The sequence below is a fragment of the Periophthalmus magnuspinnatus genome, chromosome 16, assembly GCF_009829125.3.
Source record: "Periophthalmus magnuspinnatus isolate fPerMag1 chromosome 16, fPerMag1.2.pri, whole genome shotgun sequence".
NCBI lineage: Eukaryota > Metazoa > Chordata > Actinopteri > Gobiiformes > Gobiidae > Periophthalmus > Periophthalmus magnuspinnatus.
Window position 1 is genome coordinate 18217954 of NC_047141.1, and position 12726 is coordinate 18230679.

The 12726-nt window shown below is 36.7% G+C and overlaps 2 protein-coding genes across 5 annotated transcripts in view; one reads left to right on the forward strand and one right to left on the reverse strand.

Moving 5' to 3' along the window:
- Positions 1-1237: 1237 nt before the first annotated feature.
- sqlea (squalene epoxidase a) lies at positions 1238-6882 on the forward strand. The gene is made up of 11 exons (XM_033981766.2): positions 1238-1518; positions 2011-2269; positions 2501-2678; positions 2963-3059; positions 3134-3247; positions 3424-3595; positions 3732-3827; positions 4202-4344; positions 4795-4891; positions 5001-5088; positions 6297-6882. Exons 1-11 carry the CDS (start codon positions 1252-1254, stop codon positions 6487-6489), a joined length of 1704 nt encoding a protein of 567 aa, XP_033837657.1. The 5' UTR covers positions 1238-1251; the 3' UTR covers positions 6490-6882.
- Positions 6883-7906: 1024 nt separating this feature from the next.
- Positions 7907-12726, reverse strand: part of oxr1a (oxidation resistance 1a) — a 133010-nt gene continuing 128190 nt past the window's right edge. For all 4 annotated transcript variants that reach the window (XM_055227528.1, XM_033981697.2, XM_033981698.2 and 1 more), the window contains 4 exons: positions 12515-12667; positions 12334-12429; positions 9795-9868; positions 7907-9721 (listed from right to left, as the gene is read on the reverse strand). In XM_055227528.1, the coding sequence (XP_055083503.1) occupies positions 9586-9721; positions 9795-9868; positions 12334-12429; positions 12515-12667 (459 nt within the window). In that variant the 3' untranslated portion in view covers positions 7907-9585. The remainder of the gene's footprint in view (positions 9722-9794; positions 9869-12333; positions 12430-12514; positions 12668-12726) is intronic.

Consider the following 12726-nt stretch of genomic DNA (forward strand, 5'->3'; position numbering starts at 1 on the left):
TGGCTCTGCAGCTGCAAACCAGACTGAAGTGACAGTGCTTTCGGTGCCCTCAGACCTCTTCACTCACCCTCAGTCAGTGCAATGAGACACGTCCTCAACACAGTGCAGTCATTTAATGCTGGGCTGTAGTATGCATACTCCTCCAAAAAGTTCATTAAAGTGACTTAAAAAGTGACATAAAAGTATTTAACAGATAGTACAGAAAGTAAAATGACTATTCTTTTTTTTTTTTTTATGGACTGACTTGACAGGTACATGAATGGTGAGTGCCATGTCCTGGCTTATGCTGAAGCTCGAGAAAAGAAGGATATTGTCAAGAAGCTGGGAGCAGAAAACTTAGTATGTTACAGCCTAAACACAGGCACACATTATAACTCAAATGAATAACAGATTAATTTATCATTATATGTGTTACTGGGTGGAATATAAACGCTTTGGGTATCATCAAAGGTGCTATATAAACCCAAGGCATTATTATTCTTATAAGGCATCAATTGAACTGTGCCTTTTTAATTTGGCCTTTAAATGAATAATTATTTTATTTACATTGTTAACAGATGCTATGAGTGCCATTGCCTTCTTGAAGCTTCATGGTCTGAAGAAACATTTCAAGTTGTACATAGAGTTAAATCACACAGCTTTGGCAGGACACTGGTGTAACTATTTGAATATTCCCCTAACTTAACTAATAAATACATGAAAAAACAACTGCTATATAGCCTATTGCACTGTGAGTTTTCAAAACTTTAACAGGATATTTGTATCTCCACAGATGAGTAAGTAGTTTCATAAAAAGTCACAAGTATTTTTTTCCCTAAGACTCACTTGTACTTTGTTGGTTTCACAGAAGGTAAAGTTACTGCACCTTTCCACTGACATCAGATCATACTACCAGCCTGTCAGCAGCTCATCCAATCATAAACCTGTGCGAGGCCCTGTGCTTGTGGTGTTGTCCAATCCAAAGATAGCGTGAGCTCTGCTCATGGACGCGTCACTCCTGATTGGTCGCTTTAGTCCTTGGGGGAGGGACTAGGAGCCACCAAATCCAAAGTCACTGGTGGCTGTTATTATCATAAAATATTCAGCATCTATTTGACCGTGACCACAGAAATTATCATGGGCTTCAAAGATAGGGTTTTGTCTCATGTGTTTTTTTGCAGCAAACAACAACATAGATAATTTTTTTTTCAATTTATTTCTATAAATTTGTAGTTGTTTTTTTTTGTTAATATTTTAACTTTTGCTTTTAAAATGTGGACCTTTCTTGGAATCGCCAGCTTTACATATCTTTACAAGAAGTCAGACACAGTGTTGACTTTTCTTCACAGAGAAGTCATAGCAGTGGCTTTATTTATCACTGCGCTGCTCCTTTATTTCAAATATGCGCACGGACACAAAGTGCGCCTGTCTCAGCTGCTAAACGCGCCTTTGACGTTTCTGGGAGTTGTGCCCTTTGTTAAAGAATTAATCCCCCAAAATTCTTCATTGGAGGACAAAGCAAAGACGTCATCTGAAAGGGTAAGTCAACAATATGTGCATTTATGGATAGGAGCAAGAGAGATATAGACAACCATTTTATAACTGTAGATTAAACAAAGACCATTGCATAAAACGTATTCACTATTTTTATTAAAATAACCCAACGTTGCCATATTAAGTTGTTTTTTGTTTTTTTATTTTCTTGCTACATATTAATTTTGAATATGCTATGTTACATATACTATTATACTTCATCTTAATGCCAGTATAAAAATGTTCTGAAAGGATATTGCAAAAATAAATACATAATTACACAAAACAAAAATGATGACAATAATACAGAAAAACAGGGAGAAGTGATACTCAAGTAACTTACAAATGATAAAAAAAAGACATAAAAATGGCTGACTGTAAGGTGAAAAAGGAGATTTTCTTTGTAGACTCATAATAAGCATCCATACAGATTTTACATCTCTGGTTCCAGTTCATTTTATGCAAAGCTTAAAATATAATTCTTGCATTTTCCTCTAGGGCTACAGAACAAGACGAAGACTGAACCAGGATTCCTCTACGTCTGCAACACCCTCATCATCCGGTGTAGTGGGGAACACAGAGCCTGATGTGATAATAGTTGGAGGAGGAGTTTTGGGATCGGCGATGGCAGCAGTGCTATCCCAGGATGGCAGGAGGGTGACTGTCGTGGAGAGGGACCTAAAAGAGCCAGACCGTATTGTGGGAGAACTGCTGCAGCCTGGAGGTTACAAAGTTCTCAAAGCACTAGGACTGGAAGGTGAGGCACAGTATATATCTGAATAAATGACCACTGACCAAAGAGATAAACAATTCATCAATACAACAATGCAACAAGCAGTTTCACAAATAAAAACAAGTGCATTGTGGGTGTAAATAAATAGATATGGGTTGTGGCATAATATTGCTATGGTATTTTTCTTTGTTCATACCTCAGACTGCATAAAGAATACATGTGAATCTCTAACTTCCTCCTGTTTGCTCCTCCCAGCCTCAGTGGAGGGCCTGGATGCTCACGTGGTGAATGGGTATGTGATCCACGACACAGACAGCAGGGCGGAGGTGGAGATCCCGTACCCTCAGACAGATGAGGGCGTGCAGTGTGGCAGGGCGTTCCATCATGGACGCTTCATCATGGGCCTGAGGAGAGCTGCCATGGCCCAGCCCAAGTGAGTCTGTGAACAGCTGTGATTGGACAGAACATACATGGTCCCAGTGCCTCCTGCATTCAATCAGAAAGTACGACAGACTGACTTACAATTAAATGGCACACACTAAAATGATGCTGAAACAAAACCAAGTCAGAAATGTCTCAAATTAAGTATCCAATGCTAGGAAGTATGTTCAAAACCATTTTAATATCAGTTTTCTTCTTCTTAACCAAATAGGCCGATAAGTTTAATTTGTGGCTTGTGTCTGATACTTATATATTTTCTGGTATTCTGCCCTCTAGTGTCACTTTCATTGAAGGCACAGTGACCAGTTTAGAGGAAGAGGAAAATGGCGTCACTGGTGTCCAATACAGAGATAAAGAAACTGGAGACAATAAGGTGAGAGAGGCACTCACAGCTAAACATTTGGAGGAAAACTGTCCTTACATTCATGTCATATCCTGTGTTTGTAGGTTATCCATGCAGCTCTGACAGTGGTAGCAGATGGATGCTTCTCAAAGTTCAGAAAAAGCCTTGTTTCTGGGAAGGCACATGTCTCATCTCATTTTGTTGGATGTCTTATGAAGGTATAGTCTTTTGGCATTGATTGTTTTGATTGTGAAATAACTTAATACATATGTCTACTACACAGCTTTATTTTTTAATATTTTATATTTATTGTGCATTCCTTTTGTCTTAGCTACTATATGCTGTCTGGCACTTTTTATTGCTTTAAAATGTTTTGTTGTTTTTTTTTGGCCAGAACTGCCCACAGTTCAAACCCAATCACGCAGAACTGGTCCTTGCAAACCCAAGCCCAGTCCTCATCTATCAAATCTCCTCCAGTGAGACCAGAGTCCTTGTGGACATCAGAGGAGAGATGCCACGCAACCTCTCAGACTATATGGTCGATAAGGTCCACCCTCAGCTGCCAGGTAAAGCAAGGACAATATTCAGCCTTCTACCCTATGTTGAGTGCCCTCTAGCTCAACAGTAGCAAGTCAACAACAACTTAACCTAAATCTACTCTATATGGGGTCAAGTAGGACTAAGACTCTCTCTATTCTTTAGAGCATCTACAGGAACCCTTCTTGGAGGCACTGCAGAATGATAGACTGAGGTCCATGCCTGCCAGCTTCCTCCCCCCCTCCCCTGTGAACAAACCAGGTAACTCAAATACTACCCACCCCCATACAGACATGTCAGGAAATCAACACACTACATTTGTTAGCACATGCGATATATTCTTATGCATTTTTTGACATTTAAAGAAAACAAAAACAAATGACATCAGTTCACACCAGGAGATAACCCCAGAAGGGGAAAGCTGAAATAAAATTATGAAAATTGGTTTGGTTGTTGAAAATCATGCTTTTAATTTCCAAAAAGCCTTTAAACCATCGTACAACAGATGCCACATCATCAGAGAAACTGCACACTCCACTGCAGTTTTGGCACTATTTGAAACTGTGAACATATTGACTTGGAAAATCTGCTGATGTCTTTTGGATGAAATACAAATGGCAGTCTGTCTCTCACAGGTGTGCTCCTTTTGGGCGATGCGTACAACATGAGGCACCCTCTGACGGGAGGAGGCATGAGTGTGGCTCTAAATGATGTGCACATATGGAGAGACCTGCTCAAAAACATCCCCGATCTGTACGATGACAGGGCACTGCTGCAGGTACAAATAAAACAAGACAAACATAATATTGTAATGCATGTGTATAAAGGGATAATTGACATTGAGAAAACTTATCTGAGAAAGTAGTAGCTTTCAGGATCTGTTTTGATATGGTTAAGTTACTCTTCTACCCTGGACTCTGTTTCCTGTTTGTCTTAACTTGAATCCTTTTATTTTGTTTTATTACTTATTTCTTAGTTTGAGGAGCAGCAATTTCAAAATGATCTTTTTAACATTAGGACTAATTATGAATTCTAAATTAACTATTATCAATCACCCATAAGGATAAGGGTGGTCAGTATAAAGTTACTTCCTGTGGCTCAAAATTACATGAATTCATGGTGAAGAACTGTTAGTTTGTGTTAGTTGAGTCTTAGAGTTATCTTACGACCTGTGCATTATGAGACAGAGGAACTACTGTGTTCACCCTCTCTCTTTACTTTTGAACAGGCAAAGAAAAAATTCCACTGGGAACGCAAGTCATCACATTCTTTTGTGGTCAACATTTTGGCACAGGCCTTGTACGAGCTGTTTGCAGCCACAGACAGTGAGCTCCTGTTTATCTTACATAAAAATGAACAAGAACACTGACATTTTAAATGCACAAATATGAGGCAAACTCCTGTCATATGTGATTGATTTGATGTTTTTTTCAGATTCACTCCATGAGCTGAGGAAAGCGTGCTTCCAGTACTTTAAACTTGGTGGGGAGTGTGTGTCTGGGCCTATCGGTCTTCTGTCCGTGTAAGCATCAACCTTATTATGACATATTTATGATGTATTATGGTTCTTAGTTGGTCTATACTACTTCAGTGTAAACAGGGTTTCAATCTACAAATTAACATTGCACTGTTGGAAATAGTATGAAGAGTAAATATATCCACAAGAGATCAGCAGTGATCCTGCGCTGGGGGGTGGTGGGCTGGCTAGCCTGGTAAAAGTATAGTGGGAACAATTTATGCTGTGGTGCACTGTCGCCACACTCTATTCCTTTGTTGGGTTGCATTATTATGTCCACTATCATTTTTATGTGTGTTTCATCTTTCACCCAGCTGGGGGTGCTAATGAGACATTTGGAAATTTTCCCACATTTTAGGTTGTGCTTCTTTTAAATGTTTAATAAATTCAATAATTCATAGGAAAATGGGACAAAGTATTTTAAAGCTTTTAACGACTTTTAATGTCCAACTTGCCTGATACAGAATCATTCTGGTGATGCTAGGTCAAAAACCTTAGGATGAGTTTGTTAAAGTACAGGGACCCTAATGCATTTTTTGTGTATGGGTGCTGATGTGCCATTTTATTTATTTTCAGAAATTTTAAATTAGTTTTAATTCTGGACAAAGTTTTGTGAAGTTTCGCCATTGGTCACTGGGTGAATGGGGGGTTGGCTAAAAAAAATAAAATTAATAATGCAAATGCAAAAACAATGTTTCCATTTTTAAAATATGATAAGCTTTGCATTTTTGAAATATGCACTCCTATTTCCTACATTCCTACGTCATGGTGAGAGCCCCTGGTCATTGATGGGTACTTCACTTCCCATCAGTGTTCCCTGTGCCATAGAGTGTTCCAATGTTCCTTCCTTGAAAAAAAAAAAAAAGTATATATATATATATATATATATATATATATATATATATATATATATATATATAAAACTAACAAGGACCAGAGTCTCAGAATACAGTGTAAATATGACTATTTTACATGAAGACGATGATCATGGTAGACAAATGGTAGAGACGATTAGCTTTATGCCGTTATACCTGATAGACAGAAGGAATGAGAAGGAGAAAAAAGGAGAGGGTAAAATAAAATGTATGAACAATTACTTATTTGTGGGATTTAAGAAGTAGGCTAATAGATGTCCTTATTCCCTCCCTAAATGATTTAAATTAAAGATTCCCCTGGAGTATTGTTTTGGCTAATTATTTTCTTTCCTCTTGCAGTTTGTCCCCCAAACCGGCGACCCTGATTGGACATTTCTTTGCTGTGGCACTGTATGCAGTTTATTTCAACTTCAGATCTGAATCCTGGAGCTCCAAACACAGGGCCCTATTTAAAAGTGTGGCCATCCTTTATCGAGCCTGTACTGTGATGTTCCCTCTCATATACTCTGAACTTAAGTATCTGGTTTACTAAAGAAATACAAACTAATAGAATTATAGAGTTCATTTTTCCAGTGTAAACCTTAAAAATGTAGGGATTTCTCAAACAGGGTAGACATCCTTTTATTTCCAGGGCTTTCATGGCACAGACTGCAAAAGATTAGATTAGAAAAATTGTGGGGAAAAACTGTAAAATATAAAAAAGAGGACTTTTTTTTTGATAATAGGAGGTAACAAGTTGTTCTAAGAACAAGCACTAGTAGAATATGTGGGTTACTTCACTCTGTGCCTTATGTTGGTGGTGACATTTTAATAGTTTTGCCCAAAATGTTGCTCTTGAGACAAGGTTGCTTGTACAGAATTCAGGTTCAGAAAATAGAATATTTAGATGCCACTTTAAGGGGGCCATATAGGGTAGCTAAAAATGTTAGACTAGAACTTTTAGTGATTATATAAAAAAAAATGTATTACTACATGTACAAAACAATCACCCGGCTGTATGCTGCTGGGTTATTTTGACATTTACTTTATTTGAGACTATTACAGAAACTATGTTGTTTTTTGTGCAAGATGGATACCCTGTTTACATAAATGAGACAGTTTGATCTGTCTAACAAACAATCATTTGGATCAAATGACCTAATTCCTATGTTTGTGTTTATGTTTATGATTTGTGTATGTTTTGCTTGTGTTGTTAATGTAATATTGTTACTACTAATGTGTCGTTTCATTTGTATCAATTTAAAATGGAGGGAATTATTTCATTAAACATTTTGTGAATGTGATTTTACAGAGCACGCTGTGTTGTTTAGACTTCAAGTGTCCTGCTGGTGTTGCAGCTCCAGGACAGGCAAATATATTACTACATAATGTCATTGTACTATGGTCTTTGCACTTTTGCACTTTCTCTTATTCCTAGAAAACTGACATGTTGATGGGGTGAACTGCTGTAAGACATAGGCTAACTTCCTGTTATTTGTCTGACTAAACAGACAAGTCCCATATGCTGGCTAGAATGGTGATTTTCAGAGAGATAATCTTATGAAGTCATTCGCCCAGAAAATATATTATATTTTTTTTTTTACAAAATATTCCAAAGGTAAATTCACAGATTAAAAAAAACAAAAGTTTTAACATTTTTTAGCTGCATTCAATCTGTTTTAAATATTGGTCGTCCTTTTTGCACAATGCAGCGTCACGTGAATCAAAGAGTCGCTAGATGGCGCTCATGAACAATAAATCAGTTGAGAAAAAATGAACATTGAAAATACTTTACATTGGCTCTTAATTTTAAATTAACGGACATTTTTATGATAAATTCTGCTTTTGGTCATAGAGTTTAAAGCTATATAATTAATTTTGATTTAGACTAGATTTGTAAGCAAATTATTTACGAAACACAAAAAAAAATAAAAATGTATCCATTATGATGAATCCAGACACATCCAGGGTTACAACAATTAATTCAACTTTATTGGTTTCTTTATACATCACTGGTACATGGTATTCTGGTGAAATCATTGGAAGAATTATCCATATTATTCTTAGTGACTCTCTCTCTTCACATGGACGTAAATACAGGCATGGAAGACCAGCAGGGGGCTCCACTGTTCAGTCCACCTGTCAGAGGTCGGTCTGCCTGCATTCCTACCCGTCTGAAGACTGGCCCATGACAAGACCAATACGCCACCCTCTCACCTCAGCATCCTCACAGAGACACAGAGCGTTAGGGCAAACCCTTATTGATATTGTAGCAGCAAGCTTTCTACTAACAGTTAACATCTTAATGACCTAAACAAAAAAGTATTGTACAGCTACTGCTAAAGAGAAATCTAACAACCTGGCCTTGATGTTGTTAAACCAGATTAAAGTGCTAGAAGCAACCCACCAATCCACACTTTTATATATATATATATTTATATAGAATTATTATTTATATATATATATATTCGGAACAAATCTACTATTATAACATTAATTTACAGGGTAATATACATGATATTGTAACAGCTGAAATTTCAGCACAAATAGATCACTGTCACACATAACAGCAAATATATATATGATTATATAAGTGCTATATAATCATATATACCAATATATAATTGTCATATATGCATGAAAAACAAGTTAACCATGTCTCAGGCTTTTCAAATTATACCCAGAAAAGCAATTGTGTATAAGACATAAAAGCTTTACAAGTGTCTCTCTGGAGAGCGACAGGAGAGGCACAAATGCCCCACCTGTGTATTTGAGGTCACAGGACAGTTATTTGCATATTCCACAAATCTATTGCAACACGTTACTGTCTACAAACAGTACAGCCAGCGTCCGGACAGGAGCTGGTGTTAGCTGGACTCACACGTACACCCACTGAACAGAACGACGACGATGGGTGATCCGATTATAGCTATGTGCTTTCAGATGGTGTGCTATGACAGTGAACAACAGGAGGACTACAATACACAATACTAATAGTTTAGCCTCAGAACACAACCCAAAACTATACGGGAGAAAGACTGGTGCGCCCAGAGCGACATAGACTCTAGAGGCACTGCATCCGGCTGCTGCCTCTGATGTCTCCGTTTTACCACAAATCACTGACACTCCATCATTGACATTAATGGAATGTGTTTTTGTTATCTTGGCTTTCTGTCTGCAGCACAGTGAGTAACATCCTACTGAAACACACATGTCTAAGGGCGTTTTGAGAGGTGCGAGTCCTTGAGTTTCTGGACCAGGGTTGCCGGTTGTTGTTGTTTTTTTTTCTGTCCAAAACTATCCACTCCCCCACAAATGGAGTGGAGAACAGCTCTGGTGGGCATTTCCTGAGGCCTGTCTGTCTGTACCATCGTCAGGCCTTCTTTAGCCACACTACCCTGCAAAGACGCTGCACAAGGCGGTAACAAGATACACACATAGGTATTTTTCACAAAGAAAAAAATAAAAGCTCCAGAGTAACTGCAGTAGTAATGCACAACAAGCATCCGTTAGCTGGCTTCCGACCACCGGGAGCCCTGGAGATGTGCAGGTTTTGGGACGTTGCCATTGTTCGAAAAAAGGAGACACACTCCTTTATTTTGCCCTTAACAGGTCTTTGTTTTTAATTTCCCTGTGGTGCATGGTGGGGTTATTCAAATGCCCAGATCTCTATGTCCTGCACATAGAAATCCTCCTTCTTCGAGAGCATGGGATTCCCGAATGTTTTACAAGAGTGACTCCTACCATGGTACAGGTCGCCATCCAGCCACAAGCCAAACTCACCACTAAGAACAAAAAGTGGTTATTATTTTAAGGCATTTTCAGCACAAACATGACAAGCCCAAAAGTGATGCCTACCTCCCTCCTCCAAATGCTAAAGAGTCCATATCGCCTTTGATGAAGAACATGTTGTCACCTGTCCATTTGTACACCTGAAAGAAAATAAAGAATATAATTAGGAGTAATCAAGTGGCTACATAATCTCCCTAGTGTTTGACTGGTACTAGTGGCACTATTAGATTTAGTACCACTACACGTCATAGACAGAAGTAGTAAAAGCAGTATTCAAAGTTGTAACACAAATTCTAGTAGTAGGTGTAAGAATGCACTTACTTCTAAAACTAGTCAACAAGAGTTATTATGAAGACTGTACATTTTTCAGACTAAAGAATTTGAAGGCCTCTACTTTAGAATATGACCAAAAGAACTCAGCGCCACAGCATTCCTTGCATCAAACAGTACTCAGAGTTTTTGGATAAGAGTTTTTTTTTTTTTTTTTGGCAATCAAAAATACAATACAAACTCATATTCATATATTTTTAATTAATTAAAGGTCCTTTACAGCTACTTTTGATATACAGTATATTTATATTATATATATTTATATTATATTTATATTATATATATTATATTTATATTATATATATTATATTTATATTATATATATTATATTTATATTATATATATTATATTTATATTATATATATTATATTTATATTATATATTATATATATATATATATATATATATATATATATATATATATATATATATATATATATATATATATATATAATACAATAAAACAAATTTCTTCCTCTTATAAGTTGTTGAACTTTGCTTATTTGAGATTATCCAGTTCTGATAAGGTTTGACTCCATAATGAGATAGCTACTGATAATTCCATGTTAATGATGTAACCAAAGGTACTGATCCAGTGACACGGAGTCAAATTGTTAGATGTTTGCCAGCAAAGGGCCAGCATTTTTTTCGCTGCTGTTAAACTTGCCAGTAGTATCTTTATATGAGAAAAGGACCAGTTTAATAAAAATTGAAAAATTGTTAATTAAAAAGATAAGTGGGGAAAAACAAAAATCTTTGTTTAACATTTTAGGTAAATAAGAATGTATTGACATCTTTACAATCCCAAAACATGTGGATAAAATTGCCAGTCGTGTTCTCTGATATTTTATCACAATTTGGAGAAGAAGTGAGTTTCGTCAGGTACCTCTTTTTTGGTGTTAAATAAATTCTAGTAGAAAGTTAAAGTGAAATATCTGATGGTTTGGATTTTTTGATGAATAAGCAATTGTGTTCCATATTCTTTTCCAGTTGTCATTCTCCATTACTGCATCCAAATCCTTACTCCACATGTTTTCAATTTTCAATGGTTTATAATTTGCAGTCAATAATAAATGAAATACTTGTGAAACAAATCTCTTTTTAATGTTTCTATTTAATATATTGTGTAATTTGTGTGTGGTGAGAGGTTCAGTCCATGGAACCCCAGAGGCGCATGGAGGATCTCAACTGAAGGTACAACAAAAAAGATGCTGACAGATTAAAGATGGCACATAAATCGTTAAAGGGGAGAAGTCCACAGTCGCCAAAAATGTCTCTTAATACATGAATCCCTTTCTCTTCCCATTGTGAAAATGCTAATGGTTTGGCCCAGAGAGTAATGAATAGTAATGGAAAAGTGGACTGTTCTTATGCCATTTTTGTAAGGTTTTTGATTCTTTTTACACATTTCGCCAGACTGATAGAAGATTAGTAATTATTGGGCCAAAGCGAGTCTTTGCTTGTTTAAGTGGAATAGCGGAGTAAATCAGGTCCCTTAATCTAAGAGGATGAACTAGATTTTCTTCCATGTATTTCCATGAAGAGTAACTTGTTGGGCAGAACCATGAAGAGAGTGGAAATAAAACAAAACACTAATAGTAGTATTTGAAATTGGGTACTGAAAGGCCACCTGAACATTTATGACGTTGCAAAGGAACTAAAGAGACATGTGGCCAGTTTCATTCCATAAATATTTTGAAACTAGAGAAGCTTTTCAAAATATTTGGCCAGGGGAGAGAGGGGAAGCATTGCAACGTAAAAATGTATACGTGGCAATATATCTGTTTTAATTAAAGACATTCGAGTTTGCAAAGTGTTAGAAAAATTGTCCCATTGTTGTAAATCAAATGTTACCTGCTTTAAAATGTTTGTATAGTTTATAGAACTCCAACTCCTAAATATTTAATGTATAAGAGTTTTAATAACTTCTCACACCAGCTTTAGGACATGAACCTCATGTCTGAGCTATGCACAGACAGACACCCAAGTTCTTGTTCCTTAAAAAAATAATCCTTAGAATTCTGTGTGAAGTTTAAGATGAAAAATAAGCTGTTTTAGGTTTAAAATATGCAAGATAATTCCAACAACTATAATCTCTGTTGAAACTGTTGACAAATTTTCAAACAGATATAATTTACCTTGTTGGTCAAACTTGATCCAAAATATTCTACGACAGAATTGCATTACACAATACAATAATACATTACATAATATGGTAATAGTTATAAAGCTAGAACCATAAAACTATAATAAAACTATAAAAGTCATGACAAACCTCAAACTCTGGGTTGAACGTGAACAGGAAGGTTTCTCCAGTGCCATAAAAGCCATCACTGACTTTAAAGGGTTCCGATGCCAATGCACCAAAGACCTGAAAAAGACACAAAGGTTGTATATTTTTATGGGGAATAGCGGTTAAATAAAATACATTGAGTGCTGTATGTTTATTAGCTTACTTGGCCATCGCTGTCTTTGATCACTAGCAGTACAGGAGTGTCCTGGGCCTGCATGGCTCTGTACAGAGTCTTAATGCTCATGCCATGCTTTGCCGTGCCAAAGACCAGCGTCCATGGGTACCCAATGGTCCGGGGTGGGAGATTCTTGGCAAGCTGCAGAAAGAACACAAAATGTGTACAGGTTTCATTATATAGATATTAATGGTAGGCTT

Coding starts and splice junctions, on each gene's coding strand:
- sqlea (XM_033981766.2), top strand. CDS start 1,252: ATGTGGACCTTTCTTGGAATCGCCAGCTTTACATATCTTTACAAGAAG. Junction 2,679..2,962: donor GCTGCCATGGCCCAGCCCAA/GTGAGTCTGTGA, acceptor TCTGCCCTCTAG/TGTCACTTTCATTGAAGGCA. Junction 4,345..4,794: donor ATGACAGGGCACTGCTGCAG/GTACAAATAAAA, acceptor ACTTTTGAACAG/GCAAAGAAAAAATTCCACTG.